Source organism: Scyliorhinus torazame, chromosome 17, assembly GCF_047496885.1.
Source record: "Scyliorhinus torazame isolate Kashiwa2021f chromosome 17, sScyTor2.1, whole genome shotgun sequence".
Classification (NCBI taxonomy): Eukaryota; Metazoa; Chordata; class Chondrichthyes; order Carcharhiniformes; family Scyliorhinidae; genus Scyliorhinus; species Scyliorhinus torazame.
In genome coordinates, this window is record NC_092723.1 from 184399661 (window position 1) to 184425206 (window position 25546).

The 25546-nt window shown below is 48.8% G+C and overlaps 1 protein-coding gene across 3 annotated transcripts in view; it reads right to left on the bottom strand.

Moving 5' to 3' along the window:
• Nucleotides 1–24737, bottom strand: part of snx29 (sorting nexin 29) — a 621367-nt gene extending 596630 nt beyond the window's left edge. For 2 of the 3 annotated variants that reach the window (XM_072481808.1, XM_072481810.1), the window contains exon 1: nt 24608–24730. In XM_072481808.1, the coding sequence (XP_072337909.1) occupies nt 24608–24614 (7 nt within the window). In that variant the 5' untranslated portion in view covers nt 24615–24730. Of the gene's footprint in view, nt 1–23755; nt 24107–24607 lie in introns of all 3 variants that reach the window. The other variant, XM_072481809.1, reaches the window with a different exon arrangement.
• Nucleotides 24738–25546: the final 809 nt, after the last annotated feature.

The following is a 25546-nucleotide window of genomic DNA, read 5'->3' on the forward strand; positions in this document are numbered from 1 at the left end:
CTATTGGGCCTAATTTTGAGCCCGATTAAAATGGAGTATCCTAAATCAAAAAATTGGACAATTTAAATTAAACTACAGTCAACTCCGGCAAATGGCCGCTGGGAATTTGGAATTGGCCAAGTTTGAACATAAAAGCTCAGACAGGCTGCCTGGGCATGTCTGGGCCTGCCCTATCAATCGCCCATCAAGAGGTCATCGCACCCTATTGATATGAACCAGTCTACTGTACGTAGCCCAGATTGAGGCAGACTCTCGGGCACCCAGAGTTTCTGCTGTTACCACAGTTCAATCAAGCCATCTTTGTGGGTAGTATAACCACCGATCTTGGGTGTTTCTAGTATTATGTATTTTGGGTTAATTTATGTGTTAATTGTGTATTTAATATTGTTGAATTTATACTTGTGTTTGTCCTTTGTTCTCCTCACTATTAAAAGACACCTAGGCAAAACCTTTGAGTAAGTAAACTTATCGAAATTATCTGAATTGGACTTTGGACACTAGGGGCAATTCAGCACGGTCAATCCACCTAATCTTTGGATTGTGAGAGGAAACCGGAGTACCCGGAGGAATCCCATGCAGACACAGGGCGAAAGTGCACACAGTCACCCAAAGTCGGGATCGAACCTGGGTACCTGGCACTATGACGGAGCAGTGCTAACCACTGTGCAACCCTACTGCATGAATCATAGACTCCCTTCAGTGCAGGAGGTCATTCTGCCCATTGAGAAAACCCACGCAGACACGGGAGAATGTCCAAACTCCACGCAGATCCTGGAGCCTCAAGGAGAAACTAATTGACAGATGTTGGGGTCTGGTTGTCCATCATCTTAGAGTAGATGGAAGGAGAGAGATAATGGGGGTTGGGAGGTGGTGGTGTCTAGCATTATTTTGGAGGAACGAATTCACCTTTCCTCTTCCACAGTAATTATAAGCCAAATGTTCCTCATTGTCTTAGAACCAAATGTTAATTCTTTGAAATGCTTACGCGTACTTTTACTATATCTGAGTGTATGGAAATCAACACAGAATTGTGCACTTTTGTTGTTCCAAGTTTAGTGCCGGACAAGCTACTGGCAACCTCACTGCCGGAAGCACTGACTTTCAAATCCGTTTTAAGTTCTTTAAAGTGCTTATTGCATGTTTTCCTCTCAATTCCAAGGTCACACATTAATTCAGGTTTTCTAGCTATACGAACAACCAATTTGAGGTAATCAGTCAATCTTGTAGCATAGCTGACTTACACTTGTCAGAAGCAACATACATACACAGGCAAGGTGGCACAGTGGTTAGCACTGCTGCCTCACAGCGCCGAGGACTCAGATTTGATCCCAGCCCCGGGTCACTGTCGCTGTGCAGTTTGCTCATTCTCCCCGTGCCAGTGAGGGTCTCACCCCCACAATCCAAAAAGATGTGCAGGGTAGGTGAATTGGCCACCTAAATTGCCACTTAATTGGAAAAAAAGAATTGCGTACTCTAAATTTATTTTTTAAAAACAGACATGTACATGGATTGTTCTCTGCTAACAAAAAGCATTCCTTTTTTGAGTTAACCTAGAGCTTGCGGGAGCCTCTAGTTCCCTGCTGCTTTCTCTGTGGCAACACCTCAGCCAGATTCAACTTGCTAATCAATCAGCACCCTTCCCTCCTGTAATATAAATTGATGTGCTCGCTTGAAATTTACCACTCTTGCATTTATTATGATGAATGCAAGTTGAAAAGCTTCTGTGCTATAAAATGACTAACATGTCTTTTTTTTCAGCAATAATCAAATTGATGGGCCAAATGGCCTCCTGAGCGGCACGGTGGTTAGCATTACAACCTCACAGCGCCAGGGACTCGGGTTAAATTCCACCCTTGGGTGACTGTCTGTGAGGAGTGTGATGAACGGTTACTGTACCCTTGTCATCATGTAAGGTGATGTCCCCTTTAAGACCGGGCTTGGAACCCTGGGGGACTCCGCCTCCGGCTCCGCCCACCTGGGAGCCGTATATAAGGGGCCGCCTTGTGGGCGGCACCTCAGTTAGCACCCGTCTCGGCACCAGGCTAGTTCTTAGCTTATTAAAGCCTTCTTTACCGTTTTACTCTCTAAGCGTCGTTGTTGAGGGTACAACAAGGCGTTCACACTTTCTCACCATATCTGTGTGGGTTTCCTCCGGGTGCTTCGGTTTCCTCCCACAGTCCAAAGATGTGCAGGTTAGGTGGAGTTATGGGGACCAGGCAGGGGAGTGGGCGTAGGTAAGTCTTTCAGAGGATCGGGGCCAAAATGGCCTCCTTCTGCACTGCAGCAATTCTATGATCTATTATTCTGCACCTTAGGTATGCTATGGATTAGTGGTTTGGGAATAAGATGTCAAAAATGGAGAGGATTGCCTTTGGGGTAGATCAAGAATGGACTCCGGAATGGAACTGTTTACAGAGGAACCCAGAGCAAGAGCCAGAACCGCAGGCATGAGGCCTGGTATTCAGAGACAAATGAAATTACTTGGAAAAATAACTGCAGCTCAGAAATGTAAATCCGCAACTTGAAGAACCAGATCTGGGGTTAGTCACTTGGGATAAGTCTGAGAAATAAGCTTAAAAGTGGAGAGGTTTTAGGTCTGACAGATAAGCATGAAAGAAACATAATAGAGGAAGCAATTACCAAGTTTACAAGTCATAATCGTAAAGAAAGACTTGCATTTATATAGCACCTTCAGTTCATGACCAGCACATTACTATTTATGAAATAGTTCTGAAGTGTGGACACTAGACTTCCGGGTGTGACCATGGAGTGAGTGGTCACATACAGGGCAGCTCCTGCTTAAAGTCACAGAAAAGAGCTCTTTTTACCCAATACTGGGTGGAACTTTGATGAAACAGCATAGGTGAATGTTGGAGGAGTAGTTTCTGCTGGGAGTGGTATGTCTGCTGGTTACCAGACCCGGCAGAAAACAGTGAGAGATTTGGCTGAAAAGTTGGAACAAGGTTATACTGCAGCAGCTACAGTAAATATGCAGGTGGGGGAAGGGCTGATATTAGCTGGAAGGCCGCAGATGGACAAGCTTTTATCAAGGCAGAATTCCATCAACAGAGGAAAGAAATGCGTGAGGGTCGCGCAAAGGTCATTGCAGAAGCGGTGCCACCCCTGAAGAGTTCTCTGGAACGGGTGGAGAGTGTTTGGAGGTGCAGGGGTCACAGATTCAGGAGATTGAAGGAGTGATCCCGGACCACAGTGATCGTGGAGTGGCTCTGGAGGCGGAGGTGGGGCTCCTAGTGGGCCTGTGTAAAACATTGAGGGCAACGGTGGAGCAGCAGGAGAATGCCTTGAGAAGGCAGAACCTATGAATAGTGGGCCTGTCTGAAGGAGTGGAAGGTGTGACTGCCACGAGGTATGTCTCGAGGATGCTAGTGGCAGATGGGGTGCTAGACAAGAAGCCTGAAGTGGACCGAGCGCATAGGTCCCTGAGGCAGAAGCCTAGAGCTGGGGAGCCGCCGCGGGCGGTGTTCGTGAGACTACACAAATTTGTGGAGAAAGAGAAAATTCTTCGATGGGCCAGGGAGAAGCGTACCTGTGACTGGGAAGGGAATAAATTTATCAGATCGGAGCCGAGTTGGCAAAGCGGCGGGCAGGTTTCTACAAGGCCAAGGCGGTGCTGTACCTGCGGCAGATCAGGTTTGGGGTGCTCTACCCGGCGAAATTATAGGTGACGTTCGAAGGGTGGGAGTATTATTTCGAGACCCCAGAAGCGGCCAAAGACTTCATTATGGAGCATGAACTGGAAGAGAACTGAGCAGACAATGCTTAGGAACCAGGATGCTGGCACTTTGTAATGGTCGGGAGCATGTTTGAAGCGGGTGTAGGGATTGGGGGATTTGCGTCTTTTTGGGGGGTTGGGCAGGGTTTGCTGCTTAATGTTGAGATTGTAAGGAGTTGTCGGGGTGAAAGTTGTGGGGATGGATGTTCCCATCTCCCCTCCTGTTTTATGGGACTGTTTGTTTTCATAGATTTTCATAGAATTTACAGTGCAGAAGGAGGCCATTCGGCCCATCGAGTCTGCACCGGCTCTTGGAAAGAGCACCCTACCCAAGATCAACACTTCCACCCTATCCCCATAACCCAGTAACCCCACCCAACACGAAAGGCAATTTTGGACACGAAGGGCAATTTATCATGGCCAATCTACCTAACCTGCACATCTTTGGACTGTTGGAGTGGGGGGAGGGGAAGGTCATTAGGATGTGCCTTTGGGCAGGGGCAGCCGCACTAGCAGGTTTGTTTGCTTTTGGAGAAGGCTGACTAGCATTCAGGAAAAAACCATGTTTGGGTGGGCGAGAGTAAGGCCAGCAGGAGGCCTTCTTCCCTGAGCTGAGGAGTGGGGAAGGTCATTAGGATGTGCCTTTGGGCAGGGGCAGCCGCACTAGCAGGTTATGCTGGTGAATGGAAGTGAGGTGGTGGGGGAGAAGGCCAAGAGGGGTGGCTGGGGGGGGCTGGGGGGGGGGGGGGGGGGGAGAAGGGGAGAAGAAGGGGAAGGGGAAAAGCGGGGGGGGGGGGGGGGGGAGGTTTGCGACGCTGCAGGGGGTGAGAGATTACATGGTCAGGGGTGGAGAAAGCGGCCATCTGGGATGGGCAAGGTGCAGAGTGGAATTAAAGGGGCAGGAGTTAAGTGGGGAAGATGACGGACGGTAGAGGGGATTGGAGGCGCAAGCCGCTGGTAAGGTTGGTAACGTGGAACGTCCGGGGACTGAATGGGCCGGTGAAAAGATCACGGGTGTTCACGCACCTCCGGAGCTTGAAAGCGGGGTTGGTATTTCTGCAGGAGACACACCTCCGTGTGAAGGACCAGGTTAGGTTCAGGAAGGGGGGGGTCGGGCAGGTTTTTCACTCGGGGTTTGATCTGAAATCGAGGGGTGTGGCGATTTTAATGACCAAAGAAATGGGATTTGAGAGTGCGAAGGAGGTGAGGGATCCGGGTGGGAGATATGTGATTGTGAGTGGGGTATTGGAGGGGCACCGGTAGTGTTGGTAAATGTGTATGACCCAAATTGCGATGATGTGGGTTTTATGAGGTCACATAAATCTGTTCACAGCTGGCAGCGATCCCAGATTTAGCCATGCATCAGTTGATCATGGGAGGAGATTTTAACAGTGTCCTGGAGCCAAGGGTGGATAGGTCGCCCCCCAGGTCGATGGGTAGGTTACGAATGGCGAGGGAGCTGGGGGGGTTTATGGAGAGGATGGGTATGGTGGATCCTTGCCGTTTTCAGAACCCAGGGGGAAGGGAGTATTCCTTCTTTTCACACGTCCAAAAGGTGTATTCGAGGATTGATTACTTTGTAGTGAGTCAGGAGATTTTGGTTGGGGTGGAGGGGGCAGAGTATGCGGGGATAGTTATCTTGGACCAAGCACCCCACTGGCTGGATATTCGGTTCAGTACGGGACGAGAGCAGAGGCCGGGGTGGAGGTTTGACTCGGGGTTGTTGGCGAATGGAGGTTTTTGTGATAAGGTGGGGTTGGCGATTAGGGATTGTGTGGAGTTCAATCAGAATGGGGAGGTGTCGGCGGGCATTTTTTGGGAAGCACTGAAGGCAGTGGTCCGGGGAGAAATTATCTCATTTATGACTCGTGCGAATAAGGAAAGGAGGGCAGAACATGACCGTCTAGTGAGCGATATAGTGGAGGTGGACAGGGAATATCCGAGGGTGCCCACCGTGGAGGGATTGGCGAGGAAGTTGCATGGACAGTTTGATAGGCTGACAATGGGAAGGACGGTAGGGCAACTGCGTAGGGCAAGAGGGGTGCAATATGAGTATGGGGAGAAGGCGAGCCGCATGCTGGTGCACCAGCTGCAGAGGCAGGCTGCGTCCAGGGAAATATTGAAGATACGGACTGGGGCTGGGGAAGTGGTGTCAGAGCCAGGAAAGAGAAATCAAACATTTAGGGAGTACTACCAGGGACATAACAAGCCACACTCGGGAGAGGAGGGTTACATGGGGAGGTTTCTGGACTAGCTGGAATTTCCCCAGGTGGAGGAAGCAAAGAGGCAGGCAGCTGAGGAAGGTGCTGGATAGTATCAGGGGTATGAAGTCGGGGAAGGCCCCTGGGCCGGATGGGTACCCAGCAGAATTTTTTAGGAATTTGCGATGGACCTGGCACCACAATGCAGCCATCTAAGATGGCCACCTGCAAAGGACCATGGGAATTATGGCCAACCCAGGACTCAGACAAATACAGAGCCTATGTGTATCTGAAATACAGGTAACCAGACCTGATCGAAACCCCCACTCATTTGCATTTTAATGGCCCATTTTCCCAGGACAATAGAAGTCCAATCAAGCAACCGGCACAGCCACAGACTGATCGGCGCCACTCCCCTTACTCAGAAAGCACAACTGCCAAGGTCAATGACCGCTAAGGACCCGCCCAGCTACCAAGGTACCCGCCCCTTTATTGGCCGAAATGGAAGACAGATATCAGAGCCCTGTCGAACTATTGGATCCAAGGTTAAGGACCGCCCCAAAGAGCGCGAAATCCCAGAGGGATAAAAGAGGACACAGACATGTGTTCTGTCTCTTTTGGATTCGGCCTGTGCCAGCTCAATTGCAGCAGGAACAGCCAGCTAATTTCAAGACCAACGATCGCTACCTGACGGCTGAGCCCAGCAGAGGCAGAGCCGCTTTCTTCAAACCAGCCAAGTGAAATCCAGATAACGGCCTTATCCGTTTGCACAGTGCCGGTCGCCCTGAAGTTAAGTATAGGTTATTGTAGCTGATCGGTATAGTTTAAGTCATAGTAGATATTGTGTTTGCATGTTGAGATAACTCTTGTGTATGTAAATAAACCATCTTTTGAACTAACTAACTGGTTGTGTGGTCATTTGATCAATATAAGGGACGGCTTGTGGTTCACTAAGATAAATAGAAATACCCACAGTATTGGCGACGCTGTTGGGACCGAAACGGAGCAACATTATTGGTGTCACTGGGTGGGAAAAACACCAACAACATCACTTGAGGGCATTTAATGAAGCACTGGAGAAGGGGGAGTTGCCGGAGACGATGACGCAGGCAGTAATCCCAGAGGGATAAAAGAGGATGTTGCCTGGTATGGAGGGAGGATCTTAAGAGGGAAGGCTGAGGGATTTGAGGCTGTTTTCGGTAGAGAGAAGAAGGTTAAGAGGTGACTTAATTGAGGCATACAAGATGATCAGAGGATTAGATAGGGTGGACAGTGAGAGCCTTTTTTCCTCGGATGGTGATGTCTAGCACGAGGGGACATAGCTTTGAATTGAGGGGAGATAGATATAGGACAGATGCCAGAGGTAGGTTCTTTACTCAGAGAGTAGTAATGGCGTGGAATACCCTGCCTGCAACAGTAGTGAACTCGCCAACATTAAGGGCATTTAAATGGTCATTGGATAAACATATGGATGATAAGGGAATAGTGTAAATGGGCTTTAGAGTGGTTTCACAGGTCGGCACAACATCGAGGGCCGAAGGGCCTGTACTGCGCTGTAATGTTCTATGTTCTATGTAATCACACTAATCCCCAAAAAAGGGAAGGATCCGGTGGAATGTGGGTCGTATAGACCCATATCACTATTGAACACGGATGTGAAAATATTGGCTAAGTTGTTGGCGGAGAGGATGGAGGACTGTTTTCCGGGGTGGTTGCAGAAGATCAAACAAGCTTCGTGAAGGGCAGGCAGCTCGCGAGTAATATAAGATAGCTGTAGAATGTGGTGATGATTCCGTAGGGGGCTCTGGTACCGGAGGTGGTGGTGTCCATGGACGCGGAGAAAGCATTTGACCGGGTGGAGTGGCGGTACTTGTTCGAAGTTTTGGGAAGGTTTGGGTTTGGGCCGAGATTTGTGGCATGGGTGCAGTTGCTGTATGTAGCGCCAAGAGCGAGGGTGAAGACGAATGAAATGAGCTCACGAAGCTTTGACTTACACAGGGGTACGACACAGGGGTACGAGGCAGGGGTGCCCACTGTCACCGTTGCTTTTTGCGCTGGCCATAGAGCCGTTGGCGATGGCTCTCGGGGTCGGCGGAGTGGCGGGGGATTATATGGGGATAGAGGGAGCACCGGGCATCGCCCTATGCCGATGACCTGTTGCTGAATGTTTCGGACACACTGGAGAGTATGGAAAGGATTATGGGCCTGTTGGGGAGGTTTGGAGGGTTCTCGGGATACAAACTGAATGTAGGGAAAAGCGAGTGAGGTGTTCCCGGTGAATGAGCTGGGACAGCGGGCTAATTAAGGGGGGATGCAATTTACGGTAGCGAGGGATAGGTTTAGGTATTTGGGGATTCAGGGAGCGAGGGAATGGACGGAGCTCCTCAAGTGGAACTTAACGAAGCTGGTGGAGGCAGCCAGGGAGGACCTTAGGAGGTGAGATACACTGCACTTAACATTGGCGGCGGGGTCCAAGTGGTGAAAATGAATATTCTGCCGAGGTTCTTGTTTATCTTTCAGGCTCTCCCAATCTTTATACCAAAGGCCTTTTTTCAGAAAGTGGACACGATCATTTCTGACTTTGTATGAGCGGGGAAGGTGCCGAGGGTGGGGAGGACCCTGCTACAGAGTCAGAGGCAGCAGGGGGCGTTGGTGTTGCCGAATCTCATTATTATTGGGCGGCGAATGTGAACAAGATGCTGCGGTGGTGGGATGGAGAAGGAATCTTGTAAGGGATCTAGTTTGAGGTCTGTGGCTCCGAGTAGGTATTCAGGGAGGCCAGTGGTGCGGTCCACGGTGAAGATATGGAATCAGCTAAGGAGGCATTTTAGGATGGAAGGAATATCAGTGCTAACACCACTGTGCGAGAATCATGGGTTTGAGCCGGGGGGTTGGATAGTGTATTCAGGAGGTGGAGGAAAGTGGGACTAGTCAAGGTGAGAGATCTGTATTTTGAGGAAGAGTTCGCCAGTCTGGAAGAGCTAAGGAAGGGGTAGAGCTGCCGAGCGGGAGTGAGGTCAGGTATCTGCAGGTTAGGGACTTTGCGCAAAAGGTCTGGACGGGGTTCCCTAGGTTTCCAGGATACACCCTGCTGGAGCGACTCCGGATGTGGAAGGGGAGGGAAGAATCGGGGATATATACAAGTAGTTGGGGGAGCAGGGAGGTGAGCGGGTGGTGAAGATCAAAGAGAAATGGGAAGCGGAGTTGGGAGGGGAGATCAATTGGGGAGTATAGAGTGAGGCACTGCAAAGGGTAAACGGGACCTCCTCTTGTGCAAGGATGAGCCTGATACAGTTTAAGGTGGTGCACAGGGTGCATATGACTTGTGCGAGAATGAGTGGGTTCTTTCAGGGGGTAACAGAGGAGTGTGAGAGGTGTGGGCGGGGCCAGCGAATCACGCGCACATGTTTTGGAGTTGCGAAAAATTGGGAAGATTCTGGGCGGGAATGTTTGCGGTCTTCGCCAGATAGTAGAGGAGGATGTGGACATTTTGGTGGCGATATTTGAGGTCTCAGAGAAGCCAGAGCTCCTGGAGAGGAGGAAGGCTGATGTCTTGGCCTTCGCTTCTCTGATTGCACGGCGGTGTATTTTGCTGGAGTGGCGGTCGGCATCGCCACGGGGATAGCGGCATGGCTGGGTGACCTGTACGACTCCCTGCGGTTGGAGAAGATAAAGTCTGAGTTAAGGGGCTCAGCAGGGGGTTTGAGAATAGGTGGGGGATGTTTGTGACCGTGTTTGAGGAGCTGTTCGTCGCAGGGGGGTGGGGGGTGGTGAAAGGGGGGGGGGGTCTGAAAAAGGGGGAAAATCTGTACAGACTGTATAGTGGATTGTTGGAAAATATGTTTCACGGAGTGTTTATTTGCTGTAACCTGTTTGATTGATACATGTTTGAAATAAAATACATTTTTTAAAAATGAAATGTGGACACTGTTATATTGCAAGAAAAACTGCGACCAGCCTGGGCACAGCAAGATCCCTCAAACAGCAATGAGTTAAGGACCAGATAATCTAACCAGAGTTTGAGCTATGTTGGTGAAGGAATAAAATGGTAAGGGAAAACTCCCCACAATTCTTCAAATTAGTGCCATGGGATAGAACAAAAGAACAAAGAACAATACAGCACAGGAACAGGCCCTTCAGCCCTCCAAGCCTGCGCCGATCATGTGTCCTACCTAGACCAACCACTTCTATCCTCCAATACCCGTCTGTTCATGTGCCTATCCAGATAAGTCTTAAAGGTCGCTAATGTATCTGCCTCAACCACCTCACTCGGCAGTGCATTCCAGGTCACCACCACTGAACCTTTCCCCCTTCACCTTGAACTTGTGCCCCCTTGTAATTGTCATTTCCGCCCTGGGAAAAAGCCTCCAACTGTTCACCCTATCTGTACTCCTCATAATTTGAGAAACTTCTATCAAATCTCCCATCAGCCTCCGTCTCTCTAGGGAGAACAATCCCAGTTTATTCCATCTCTCCTCATAGCTAATACGCTCCATACCAGGCAACATCCTGGTAAACCTTCTCTGTACTCTCTCGAAAGCCTCCACGTCCTTCTGGTAGTGCGGTGACCAGAATTGGACACAGTATTCCAAATGTGGCCTAATCAACGTTCTATATAACTGTAACGTAATTTTCGAGCTTTTATACTCGATACCCCGTCCTATGAAGGCAAACATGCCATATGCTTTCCTCACCACCATTTCCACCTATGCTACCACTTTTAGGGATCTGTGGACCTGCACTCCCAGGTCTCTCTGTGGCTCTATGCTCCTGATGGATCTGCCATTTATTTTATAGCTCCCACCTGAATTGGGTCAACCAAAATGCATCACCTCGCATTTGTATGGGTTAAATTCCATCTGCCATTTTTCTCTGCCCAATTTTGCAGCCTATCTATACCCACCAATAAATGATAAGCAGTACTGAATATAATGTCAATCCCCACATCAACAACAACAATCCCATCCTCCCACTGACCCCCAAACAACTGCCCGCATGTTAACATAAACAAATAAAAAGGAATCAGGAATCGCCCATAGTGACCATTAACACATAGAGGCCCCCTCCCCCCAAATCTCCCAACCCCCCCCCCAACTAATGTTCGATGTTATCCAGTTCTTGAAAGTGCATAATGAATAACGCCCATGAATTATAGAACCCCTCCATCCTTCCCCTCAGTTAAAACTTAACCTTCTCAAGAGTCAAGAATTCCAACAGGTCCCCCCAGGACATAGGGTGGAGAAGTTGCTCTCCATCCCAACAGGATCCGCCTTCGGGCGATCAACGAAGCGAAGGCTACAACATCTGCCTCTGCACCCGTTTCCGGCCCCGACTGGTCCGACACCCGGAATATGGCCTCCCGAGGGTCCAGTTCCTGTTTCACGTGCACTGCTTTGGACAGGACCAAAACATGTGAACGTGATTTGCGGGACCAAAACATCTGAACATGACTTGCACCCCCCCCCCCCCCCCCCGGGCTCATCCTCCCCCTTGTGAGGGATGCTCTATGTACCACCTTCAGCTGTATCAGCCCCAACCTCGCTCACAAGGTGGAGGCGTTCACTCTCCAGAGCACTTCACACCAGAACACCTCCTCCATACCCTCTCCCAACTCATCCTCCCACTTTGCTTTGATCCCTTCCAGTGGTGCCTTCTCCTCTTACGAAATAGCCCCGTAAACCACCAACACTACCCCCTTCTCCAGTCCCCCTGTCGTCAGCACCTCCTCCAGCAATGTGGAGGCCAGCTCTACCGAGAAGCTCTGTACCTCCTTCCTGGCAAAATCTCGAACCTGCGTGTATCTAAACATTTCCCCCTGCTCCAACCCATACTTCGCTCCCAGCTCCTTCAATCCTGCATACCGACCCCCAAGAAACAAATCTTTTAGTGTCTTAATCCCCTTCTCCGTCCCACTACCCTGGCTCAAATCTGTGGTTATGTTTGTACCTACTGCACAAAAACAATAATTGTTTTGTGGTTTGGCTCTTCAACACAATCACAAATGTTTCTCAGGGATTCCTTCAGTACTCTTGGGAGGTCAAAAGGAGGTCCATGGCTAGAAACGTTTGGGAAACCCTGTCCTAACTAACCCACTCTTGTGCCTCATGGATTATGTTGTGTCCAGCACTCATGAAAACAACAATTACACAATGGGCTTTTCATAATCTGCCATAGCAGAGGTGTACCCCAAGAGGTGAATGTAGGAATTTCAGATATACGTTGCATTATATGTAGCTGGTGCAGTAATGGTTAAAAGCCTGGGTTAAGGTGTGTATCTGACTGCCGCAGTAATGTTTTTTAAAAATCCTGGCTTGAAAGGCAGCTAGACTTTGGGTCTGCATAGGTGCAACTAAAATATCATAAAAGATCATAATTCATTCCAGCCAGTATATTGTTTACCTGAATGGGGCTAATGGAATTTGTTTCTATAAATAAGGTTGCCTGGGGAGTAGATAATTAGAGTCATTGTGTTTAGCCTTAGTAAAATGGTCATAACCCAGTTCGTGGGTCGGGGTGATGTAGTAAATGGAGAAGACAGGGGCTGAAGCAGTCAGGTGTTCAGTTTAGATCTGTCTGTGAAGAGACCAGCAGCTTCTAGAAAAACAGTTTAGTCAGGATAGATGTGGCGGTGAACAGAACAGCAGTTTCAGAAAAAGGCTGTCAGGTTAAGCAGTAGTCTGACACAGACTAGAATCTGCAGGCTGTTTGCTGACAGAAGGGTTTATCTCCCTCTCCAGTCTTTGAAAGGGAACTCTATTCAAGTGTACTTCAGGTATGGGTGTCTGCTAACCGTATTTAAAAGTGGGTTTTGACCGGAAATGGGTTTTCTTGGTTGGAGATGAAAAGATAGCAGTTAGGAGATAAAGTGTTTAATTGTATTGTTAAGCATTGTTTAACTGGTAATTGTAAGCTATTGTCTTTTTTAAAAATGTGTTTTATTACAAACATGTACCAAAACAGGTTACAGCAAATAAACAATTCGGGAAGCATACTTCCCAGCAATCAACTATACAGTCTGTACAACATTTTCCTCTTTTCTCTCCCTCCCCCCACCTCCCCGGCGAACAGCCCCTCAAACACAGTCACAAACATCCCCCACCTTTTCTCAAACCCCTCTGCAGAGCCCCTTAACTCATACTTTATCTTCTCCAACCGCAGGAAGTCATACAGGTCACCCAACCATGCAGCTACCCCCGGTGGCGATATCGACCGCCACTCCAGTAAAATTCGCCGCTGTGCAATCAGAGAGGCGAAGATCACGTCGCCACCAAAGGGTCCCGGTCCACCTCCTCCCCCACTACTCTGGCTAGGACCGTTAACACTCCCGCCCAGACTCTTTCCAATTTTTCACAACCCCTAAACACGTGCATGTGATTCGCTAGCCCCCGCTCACACCTCTCACACTAACTCCATACTCACCAATTGATCTTCCCTCCCAACTCCCCTTCCCATTTCTCTTTGATCTTCACCACCCGCTAACCTCCCTGCTCCCCCAGCCACTTGTATATATCCCCAAATCTTCCCTCCCCTTCCACATCCGGAAGCAGCTGTTACTCCAGCAGGGTGTATCCCGGCAACTAGGGAACCCCGTCCAAACCTTTCACGCAAAGTTCCTAACCTGCTGATACCTGAACTCACTCCCCCTCGGCAGCTCTATCCTCTCCCTTAGCTCCTCCAGACTGGCGAACCCTTCCTCCAAATACAGATCCCTCTCCTTGACCAGCCCCATTGCCCTCCACCTCCTGTATACACTATCCATCCCCCCCGGCTCAAACCCATGATTTTCGCATAGCGGTGTTAGCACCGACATCCCTTCCACCCTAAAATGCCTCCTCAACTGATTCCATATCTTCACCGTGGACTGCACCACCGGGCTCCTTGATGACCTACTCGGCGCCATTGTTAATGCTGCCGTCACCATCGACCCCATACAAGATTCCTCCTCCATCCTAACCCACTCGACTCCTTCTCCTTCCCACCACCGCTGCACCTTAGAATTTACAGGGCGAAAGGAGGCCATTAGGCCCACTGGGTCTGCACCGGCCCTTGGAAAGAGCATCCCACAAAGGGCAATTTATCATGGCCAATCCACCTAACCTGCACATCTTTGGGCTGTGAAAGGAAACCGGAGAATCCAGAAAAAACACACGGGGAGAACGTGCAGACTCCCCACAGACACTGACCGAAGCCGGGAATCGAACCTGGGACCCTGGAGCTGTGAAGCAACTGTGCTAACCACTGTGCTACCGCGCTGTCCCCTTATCCACGTTCGTCGCCCAGTAATAATGAAGCACGTTCGGCAACGCCAACCCTCCCACCCCCCCTGCTGCCTCTGCAGCAGGGTCCACCCCACCCTCGGTATCTTCCCCGCCCAAACAAAGTCAGAAATGATCGTGTCCACTTTCCGAAAAAAGCCCTTTGGTATAAAGATTGGGAGAGCTTGAAAGATAAACAAGAACCTCAGCATAATATTCATTTTCATCACTTGGACCCTCCCCACCAACGTCAACTGCAGTGTTTCCCACCAGCTTCGCTAAGTTCCACTTATGGAGCCCCGTCCATTCCCTGAATCTCCAAATACCTAAACCTATCCCTCGCTACCGTAAATGGCATCCCCCCTAAATTAACCCGCTGTCCCAGCTCATTCACTGGGAATACCTCGCTTTTCCCTACATTCAATTTGTACCCTGAGAACCCTCCAAACCTCCCCAACAGGCCCATAATCCTTCCCATACTCTCCAGCGGGTCCGAAACATTCAGCAACAGGTCATCGGCATAGAGCGACGCCCGGTGCTTCCTCTGTCCCCTCATCATCCCCCGCCACTCTGCCGACCCCGAGAGCCATCGGCAACGGCTCTATGGCCAGCGCAAAAAGCAACGGCGACAATGCGTACCCCTGTCTTGTACCTCAAAGTCAAAGCTTTGTGCACTTATATCATTCGTGCTCAACCTCGCCTTTGGTGCCATACAGTAACCGCACCCATGCCACAAATTTCAGCCCAAACCCAAACCTTCCCAAAACTTCGAACAAGTACCGCCACTCCACCCGTCAAATGCTTTCTCCGCATCCATGGACACCACCACCTCCGGTACCAGAGCCACCGACTGATTCATCACTACATTCAACAACCGTCTGATATTACTCGCGAGCTGCCTGCCCTTCACAAGCCTGTTTGATCTTCTGCAACCACCCCCGGGACACAATCCTCCATCCTCTCCGCCAACAACCTAGCCGATACTTTCACATCCGTGTTCAATAGTGATATGCGCCTGTACAACCCACATTCCACCGGGTCCTTCCCCTTTTTCGGGATTAGCATGATTACTGCCTGCGCAATCATCTCCAGCGGCTTCCCCTTCTCCAACACTTCATTAAACGTCCCCAACAAATGTGGTGCCAGGGCCGTATAAAATTCCTTATAAAATTCTGCCAGGTGCGTTTCCCGGCTTCATACCTCTGATACTATCCAGCATCTCCCACAGCCCCAAGGGCTCCTCCAACGCCTGCCTCTTTGTTTGCTCCACCTGGGGAAATTCCAGCTCGTCCAGAAACAGTCCCGTGTCCCACTCCTCTCCCCCCGTGTCCGCCTCGTACAGTCCCTGGTAGTATTCCCTAAATGCCTCGCTTATCTTCCCCGGTTCCGACACCAGTCCGTATATTCAATATTTCCCTGGACGTGGCCTGCCTCCGCAGCTGATGCACCAAAATCAGGCTCGCCTTCTCCCCATACTCATATTGCACCCCTCTTGCCCTACGTAGTTGCCCTACCGCCCTCCCCATTGTCAACCTGTCAAATTGCCCTTGCAAGGTTTTTCTCCTCGCCAATCCCTCTGTGGTGGGCACTCTCAAATATTCCCTGTCCACCTCCACTATCTCGCTCACTTGGTGGTCATGTTCCTCCCTCTCTATTCGAAGGATCAAACTCTCCACCTATAATTACGATATAGTGTATCGTCCTGGGAAGCTCAACGAGCCCCCAGATGCCATGTCCCGCGGCACGTGCGCCAGCGCGCAAGATGACCAACTCCCCTATCCACGATGACCTCTGCCACCTGGGGGTCACCCAGCTTCTCCACTACATCAAGACCCGCATCTGCCCTACTCCACTGAGGAGGTCAGGGCCATGACCAGGGACTGCCAAATCTGTGCGGGGTGTAAGCCGCACTTCTATCGACCGGATAAGGCCCACCTGGTGAAGGCATCCCGGCCCTTTGAGTGCCTCAGTATCGACTTCAAAGGACCCCGCCCCTCTACCAACCGCAACAGGTATTTCCTCAATGTCGTTGGCGAGTTCTCCCGCTACCCCTTTGCAATCCCCTGCCCCGACATGACCGCGGCCACTTTCATTAAAGCCCTGCATAGTATTTTACCTTGTTCGGTTTCCCCACTTACGTCCACAGTGACCGGGGCTCCTCGTTTATGAGCGACAAACTGCATCTGTATCTGCTCAGTAAGAGCATCGCCTCGAGCAGGACAACCAGTTACAACCCCCAGGGAAACGGACAGGTGGAGAGGGAGAACGCAACGGTATGGAAGGCCATCTTCCTGCCCCTACGGTCTAGGAATCTCCCAGTTTCCCACTGGCAGGAGGTCGTCCCCGACGCGCTCCACTCCATTAGGTCCCTCCTTTGCACAGCCACGAACAAGACCCTTCATGACCGCCTGTTTGTTTTCCCTAGGAAATCCACCTCAGGAGTCTCGCTTCCGTCCTGGCTGAAGACACCGGGACCCATCCTGCTCCGCAAACATGCAAGGAGCCATAAGTCCGACCCCCTGGTCGAGAGAGTCCAGCTCCTTCACTCCAACCCCCAGTACGCATACGTGGAACACCCCGACGGCCGACACAATACGGTCTGCCTCCGGGACCTGGCACCCACAGGTTCCCCTACCACCACCCCAACCTACCCCCCCCCAACCTACACCGAACAGCGCCCACACATGGCCTCCACACCCCCTCCTATACTCCCTTCCCCTTTCGCTGACCCACAGGAATGAAGCTCCTGAAGACACGCTCCCGGAGTCCACGCCTGTGCCCGCACCGACGAGTTCACCACCCATGCCCGCACCGACGAGTTCACCACCCATGCCCGCACCGACGAGTTCAACACCCGTGCCCGCTGTGAAACCAGAGCTCCGGCGTTCGCAGCGCACGATCAGGACGCCGGATAGACTGAACCTGTGAGCCCTTCACCCCCGCCGGACTTCAATTTTTTTAACAGGGGGTGAATGTGGTGAACGTATTGCACTAACCATTCATCACTGTATTATATTGTATCACGCTGTTGCCCATGTGGGCTCCACCTATGGACCATTGTACTGTACTACACGGAATGTATCATGTTGGTGCCCTTGTGGGCTCCGCCCCCTTGAGGGGAGGTATAAAGAGCAGCTGCCCTATAGGCGGCTCTCACTTGCAGAGCAGTAGCAGGTAGGCACTGTTCTAGTCGATTAAAGCCACTGTTCACTTCAATTCTCTGTCTCGCGTGAATTGATGGTTGCATCACTCCCCTCCCCCTCCCCGCACTCCTCATCTCAAGGAAGGCGGCTCCCTGCTGACCTTACCCTCCCCCACCCAATGTCTCCTTCTGAACTCCAGGCCACCTCCCCCAAAAGCAAACAAACAAATGCTAAACAGAAAGTCCCATAAAACAGATGGGGGGAATGGGAACATCCATCCCCACATAAACTCGTCACAGCTACCACCCCTTACAGTCCCAACAGTAAACAACAAACGCAAAAAGGGACCCCCTCCAAACCGGAGGCAACGCAAATCCGCACGGTAGCACAGTGGTTAGCACTGTTGCTTCACAGCGCCAGAGTTTCAGGTTCGATTCCCGGCTTGGGTCAGTGTCTGTGCGGAGTCTGCACGTTCTCCCTGTGTCTGCGTGGGTTTCCTCCGGGTGCTACGGTTTCCTCCCACAAGTCCCGAAGACGTGCTGTTAGGTGAATTGGACATTCTGAATTGCCCTTAGTGTCCAAAATTGCCCTTAGTGTTGGGTGGGGTTACTGGGTTATGGGGATAGGGTGTAGGTGTTGACCGTGGGTAGGGTGCTCTTTCCAAGAGCAGACTCTGCAGACTCGATGGGCCGAATGGCCTCCTTCTGCACTGTAAATTCTATGAAATTCTATGAAATCTACTGGGGAACAGGATGGTGAAGGGCCTGAAAGTACACAACACCACAGTACTCAGAGCCATGTGTGACTGACAGGCAAATGTTTATACAGGATTTGCCATTTTCAATGTTGAAGTGTGATCTTTCCATTGTAAAAGTCATTCCTCAAAATTATGGCATAAGAAGTAATGTGGGCTAGAATTACACAAAGTTGCAAGACTCTTAATGTATTCTACATTTCTTATGTGTTGGGAAAGGTTTTTTGCTAATCTATCTCAATACCAAGCTAACATTAGATTAACTACAGTTAAAACACATATTTGGCACATAGCAGTGCAATGCAGCAAAGATGTTTCAGGTGATTACAAGAGTCTAAATGAAGCAAAACAAGCTAGGGCCACTGTTACAGCAATTGTTTTTTTGAAATGATGCAAGTTAAAAAGATCATAAAAGCAGACAAAACTCTGAGGTTTGTCTTGAGAGGAACAGAGTGGAACAGCAAAGCAGTTATGTTGAACTTGTATGGAGCCTTGGTTAGACCACACGGAATACTGTACACAGTTCTGGTCTCCATGTTATCCAAAGCCACTGGAAAAGGGCAAAAAAGATTGACAAGCACGAAGGGTATAGCATCTCAGTTCTGATCCCAGGAAAGATTGAATAGGCTGGGGCCCTCTAGAAAAAAAGAACTGATACATCTATAAGATTATGAAGCTGTTTGATATGGGAGATGCATTGATGCTTCCAAACTTGTGCTGGAGACCAAAACTAGGGGATAGATTAATCCAACAGGGAATTCAGGAGAAACATCTTTACCCAAATAGTAATTAGAATGTCGATCTCGCGACTGCAGGGAGTAACTGAGGAACCTAGCATAGATGCATTTAAGGGGAAGCTCAATAAACACCGAAGAGCGAAAGGAAAAGATTATGCTGAATGGATTGGATGACCAGGGTTGGGAGGGGGCTCCTGTGGATCATAAATGCCAGTTGGATTGAATGGCCTGTTTCTATGCTGTATATTCAATGTAACGTTAATCATGTCACCTGGTCCTTTTAAATCAACATAGAACAGTACAGCACAGAACAGGCCCTTCGGCCCTCGATGTTGTGCCCAGCATTGTCCGAAACCAAGATAAAGCTATCCCACCCCCTGTCATTCTGGTGTGTTCCATGTGCCTATCCAATAACCACTTGAAAGTTCCTATAGAACATATATTACTTCAAACTAGTACATTCAGAAAACAGATTAGAATTTAAAAAGACTGCATTTTCTGAGGCACTCCAAACAACATAATACTCCTACTCCAGTCACACAATCGATGAGGATGTTATACTGCTATAAAAGTAACAATCTGAAGCCTAGTGCATGAGGTAAGGTTTTCTTTGACAGATACAGAGAAAACGTGCACTTCAGTACAACATTCTGAACAGCATTTATTTTCCAAATACAATTAATACATGCATTGTATTCTGTAGAAGGGTCATATGGACTCAAAGCATTTCTCTCTTCACAGATGCTGCCTGACCTGCTGAGTTTACCCAGCATTTATTACTGAACAAACAATTGCTCACGGTCAACATGTTTAAGGACAAAGCTTATCCATAATTCAAAGAGGTTTGGTATAAGGAAAGAGGTTGAAATTAGACTCAGGCTTTGTTTACTGTTCTGGGATAAACTGATCGTTATTAAGTATCAACACATGGCAAAAAAACTAACACATAAACCGCTGTTACGTTTCTGGGTTTCTAGACCAGATGTCATTCCAAACATTAGCATCACCAACCTCTTCCATAAACAGACCACCCGTCCGCTACTAGTTATAGCCAACAGTCCAATAGCTAGATAAATGTAATAAGGCTCAGGGATCAAAACGAGAAGCTTTGTCACGAAAGTCCAATTTACTGGAATGGATTTGTGTTACCAGCTAGTCCCATCTTCAGTGGGGAAACGAACATAAACTCCATCAAACTGTGGCTCAGACTGTAATATAACAAGTTTGTTTAACATTAAACATGTAAACAAACAACATTCAGTCCAAGCAGTATATTCATACCTGTACAACATTCACCACTTCACCTCCAAGTGTCCAAATAGTTACTTCTGCACTCAACATAACACTGATACTTGAAGGACAGTTGCCAACCGATTGCATGGTGAAATGTGACCACGGTATTAATTTAGACCAGTCTCTCTCTGCTGGCTTAAGCCAGACTACTAACTGTGAGAAAATAAACAAACTTTCATTCATTCAATATCCTTTGAACGTGTGTTAAAACAAAGAACATCTTTTAAAACTGTATCCTTCGTAACTATATTAGGTGATCAGCTATTCACTGGATTCTAGCACAAAGCTGTGGACTTGAAGACACCATAACAAAATAAGCCAATAGTACAACCGAAGGGCAATGGTATTTTATTTGTCACACTAAAATCGAAACACTGGTTGTTATGTGACTTTCAACAACTTCCTCACTGTCACTGAATATATTGTGAATTCACTGACACTGCAGTAATTAACAAAATCAATCATAGGCTCAGTAGGATTTTAACATGGAAAAAGTTCTATTCTCATTAAATATGCTTTATTGCAATGTTCCACAACTCCATTAACTGCTGTTCCTTTGTGTCCTCGCAGAAAAAGTGAACAGTTGACCAGCTTCTACTCTTCTGCAATGTTGCTGTATAACAAGCCGGTCATTGACAAATGATTGACATTGATGGGAGTGAAGCCTCAGCACTTTGGTGAGGTCTGCACGCATTTTGATGCTGATCAAGCCTATTCTAGAAAGTCTGCCACAAGTACCACACAGCCAGTGGAGCGGGTGATCTCTGCTGACACTTTGTTTGTAAGGCTGTCGAACAGAATCTGAGTAAATAGCAACCTGCTAAGTGTCACTCATTTTGATTTAAAAATATCACTCATCAATGCTCATCGTTCTTGTTATTAACACTGCATGTTGAAGTTTCGGTGATTTACCAGGAGCTGAAGGAAGAGGAGGAGGCCTCGGTGGAGGAGTTAAAGGGCAAGTGGGAGGAGGAGCTTGGGGAAGAGATAGATGGGGGTCTATGGGCTGATGCCCTGAGTAGGGTTCATTCTTCCTTCCCTTGCGCTAGGCTCAGCCTAATACAGTTCAAAGTTACTCACAGAGCGCATATGACAGGGGCGAGGTTGAGTAGGTTCTTTGGGGTGGAGGACAGGTGTGGGAGGTGCTCGGGAAGCCCGGCAAATCACGTCCATATGTTCTGGTCGTGCCCGGCGCTGGATGGGTTTTGGAGGGGTTTTGCGAGGACTATGTCCAAGGTGGTGAAAGCCCGGGTCAAGCCGAGCTAGGGGTTGGCATTATTTGGGGTAACGGACGAGCCGGGAGTGCAGGAGGCGAAAGAGGCCGGTATTCTGGCCTTTGCGTCCCTGGTAGCCCGGCGGAGGATTTTGCTATTATGGAAAGATGCGAAGCCCCCTAGTGTGGAAGCTTGGATCAATGACATGGCAGGGTTCAAGCTGGAGAGAATAAAGTTTGCCTTGCGAGGGTCTGTGCAGGGGTTCCTCAGGCGGTGGCAACCATTCCTAGACTATCTCGCGGAGCGTTAGGAGGAGGTCAGCAGCAGCAGCAGCCCAGGGGCGGGGGAAGGAGAGGGAGTGGGGGGGGTTCCCTATTGGTGCTTTTAAATGTCATATGGGGGGTTATTGTATATGGGGGAAATCCAATGTATAATTTTTGGTTGTTGTGTTCTTGTTTCTTTCTTTTTGTGGGGGGGGGGTTGTTGAAAATCTGCTGAAAAATTTGAATAAATATTTTTTTTTTTAAAAAACACTGCATGTTGAAATGAGGTTGCAAACTGTGTCACTTAAAAAGGACAGTCCACATTTTCTCCAAAGTTGACAACTCAAAGAGCTTAACCTACATTCAACAGCTTTCCAGGGATGTAGAAAATCCCAGACACAAAATAATTTATCAGTATTCTGTAGTGCCAGTAAAGAACATACAAATGTATTTGGAATAGGCTCTCTCTAGGTCACAAACATGGTATGTGCTCCTTTAATAAAAAGGAAATCATTTTGAATTTGTTAATGTGCACTTTTAACAGGAACAGAACTCCGGTTGAACAAACTAACTCAGGTGTTTGATGAAGGGCAAGAATGTTTAGCTGTAGTAGTCTCGGAGTACTTTGTCCTTTCCAAAAGAAAAGTATAGCATCCTGTAGGCGGCACATGGAGCAGCGGTTAGCAGTGGGACTGCGACGCTCAGAACCCGGGTTGGAATCCTGGCCCTGGGTCACTGTCCGTATAGATTTACCAGGGGCTGGTTTAGCTCAGTAGGCTAGACTGCTGGTTTGTGATGCAGAACTTCCTGTTCATTAGTAGGTGTCATTTATGTTCATGTGAGAGGGCAGCATGGTGGCACAGTGGTTAGCACTGCTGCCTCACGGCACCGAGATCCCAGGTTCAATCCCGGCTCTGGGTCACTATCCGTGTGGAGTTTGCACATTCTCCCCGTGTGTGGGTTTCGCCCCCACAACCCAAAGATGTGCAGGGTATGTGGTTTGGCCACGCTGAATTTCCCCTTAATTGGAAAAGATTAATTGAGTACTCTAAAATTTTTGTTTTTAAATTTTTTGTTCATGTGCGTCATTTATACGCCGAGCATTTTTCAGAAAAATCCACTCAATATCAATGTTGATCACCTATTGCATTATGTGTAAAAGGAAAGCAGGAGTTTTCATCCCTTGTGAATTGTTACCTGCTGCATTAAACATAACTGACAGCGGTCTCAAAGGTGGTGGGGGTCCGGGTCAAACCAAGCTGGGGGTTAGCTATATTTGGGGTTGCAGAAGAACCGGGAGTGCAGGAGGCGAAAGAGGCCGACGTTCTGGCCTTTGCGTCCCTAGTAGCCCGTCGAAGGATTCTACTTATGTGGAAAGAAGCGAAGCCCCCGGGCTTGGAGGCCTGGATAAACGACATGGCAGGGTTCATAAGACTGGAGCGAATAAAATATGCGTTAAGAGGATCAGCTCAGGGGTTCACCAGGCGGTGGCAACCGTTCCTTGACTATCTCGCGGAACGATAATGGAAAAACAGAAAGGATAGCAGCAGCAACCCGGGGGGGGGGGGGGGGGTATTATCCCTTTTTTTTGTTTTTTGCCAGTTGTGGATATTTGCTTTTTGTTTATCTCTTTTTTCATTTGTTGTTAGTTTAATATATTATTTAAATAACGTTTAATGCATATTCCTTTATTAAGTTGTAAAAACGGAAAATCTCTGTTTGAAAAATGTCAATAAAATATTTTTTTTTTTTAAAAAACATAACTGACAGCAATGTGCAGCTGGTGAAGATTTAATTAACAGGTAAATAAATGGAATTTCCATCTTTTAAACAATCCTCGAATTTCCAGTGATTCCAAAAAGCTGAAGGTGTTATAATTACAGGACAGGAGACAGGTTAACATCCTCTGTCACTATAAACAAAATTAGAATAAGCAAAAAGTGCTGGGTAGGATTTGTTATATTCTCAACTGTCAAGATACTTAGTTACCACGAGTATGGATTGTGACAAACGCAGCAGTACAACACTGAACAATACACTAATTACTAGGTTACCTCCCTGTATAAAGGAGTTACTAAATTAGATCATTCTCTTAAATAGAAAACCCAAGCTGAGAAGAAAATATGCCGATCCCAACAAGCTGTCCCGAAAAAGTTCCTTACTTTATCTTACTTTGCTGAGCGAAAACTGGCAAGAAAAACGGCGATTGTGAGGAAAAGTTATTTGAGTCTGCTGCAAATATTTTCCTTAATCGCATTAATCAACTGAAAAGGAGTGGTCTATGCAACAGAAGACTGCTCCTAAATGCGCACAGTTCAGAAACTTTCTATGACCAACTGAGCCCACCAGCTCTCGCCTTCCTTCCTGGCAAAAGCCCCGGGTTTTGTGAGAGGGTTCCAGGTTCCTGCACTAAAACAGCTCTGGAGTGCGTGGCCCCGGGTTTTGTCACCAGCATCAGCAACTCTTGGCATCCGAGCTGCCAAGTTGAGAGCTTGTTCTCTCTCTCTCATTTCCTGCACAAAGAGAGAGGGAGATAAGTGTGTGGTGGAGGACAGGTCACCACAAAACCCTCGCCCGCCCTCTGGCACCCCATGTCTGTCTGCCCCCACCCCCTCCTCCCCCCAATACCTTGGCTAACCTGATCACAATCCTGGAAACACCGAGGAAAGGTTAGAGAAACAAAATAAATTTACCAAAAAAAAAAGGAAGAATCACAGCCAAGTAAAACAGTGCTTTATTGAGAGGAGGAGGAGGAGGAGGAAAGCAGTGGGAATGACGCGTAGGAAGGGTCAGATTATAGTAACCGGTTATGCCCTCGCTGTGATGAGGTGAATGATGAAGCAGGGAGGCAGCACAGCCACCCCCAGCACAGCCACTGTCCTGTCAGGAGTAGGAGTCCTGTCAAGAGTCCTGTCAGGCGCCCCCTCCCCCACCTCCCTAGCAACCAAGCCGAGCCCCAACAGGTTTTTTAAAAAAAAATAAAGCACTCCGATCAACAAGCTGCGCATATTTACCGCTCATTTTTCCTGCCGTTTACCCCCAGACAGCGCACATCAGGCGACTGGCTGACACGTAAATAACATCCTGGCGCTGAGGCCGAGCCGCCGCCATTTTCCGGCACCGTTCCCGCCCCGCCCCCCTCTCCGCCGGCGCGCATGCGTCCCCTGCCCGCTTCCGCGCACGCGCCGGAGAATGCTCGAACCAAGCGGAGCAATGCCACGGGGGGGCGTGCGCCAAGCAAGAGACTGGCCAGGGACCCTCTTCTGCCGCAAGACACCCCCCCCCCAGCTTACCCGGCATATTTTACACTCAAGGCACAGTGCAGATTGATCAGACTTAACTTATTCAAAGGTTTCTTATTCAAAGACCGATTCCTTTGCTGAAAGCAAAAGTAAAGGTTCAACCTCAGAATCTCCAGTTATTCACAATATTCATCAATTTGCCCCCTAAAGGTATTTCAATTTTTTAAAAATTAATTTACCGGACGTGGATGTTGCTGATTAAACCAGCACTTATTGCTCATCCCTAGTTGCCCTTCAGAAGGTGGTGGTGAGTTGCCTTCTTGAACCACTGCAGTCCTCCTGGTGTATGTACACCCACTGCGCTGTTAGTGAGGGAGTTCCAGGATGTTGCCCCAGCGACAGTGAAGGAACTATGATATATTTCCAATTCAAGATGGTGAGTGAATTGGAGGGGAACCTTCAGGTGGTGGGGTTCCCAGGTATCTGCTGCTCTTGTCCTTCTAGATGCTAGTGGTGGAGGGTTTGGAAGGTGTTGTCTCAGGAATCTTGGTGAATTACTGCAGTGCATCCTGTAGCTGGATGGTACACACGGCTGCCACTGTGCATTGGTGGTGGAGAGGTTGAATGTTTGTGGAAGGGGGGGGGGGCAATCAAGCGGGCTGGTTTATCCTGGATGGTGGCTTCTTGAGTGTTGTTGGAGCGGCACTCATC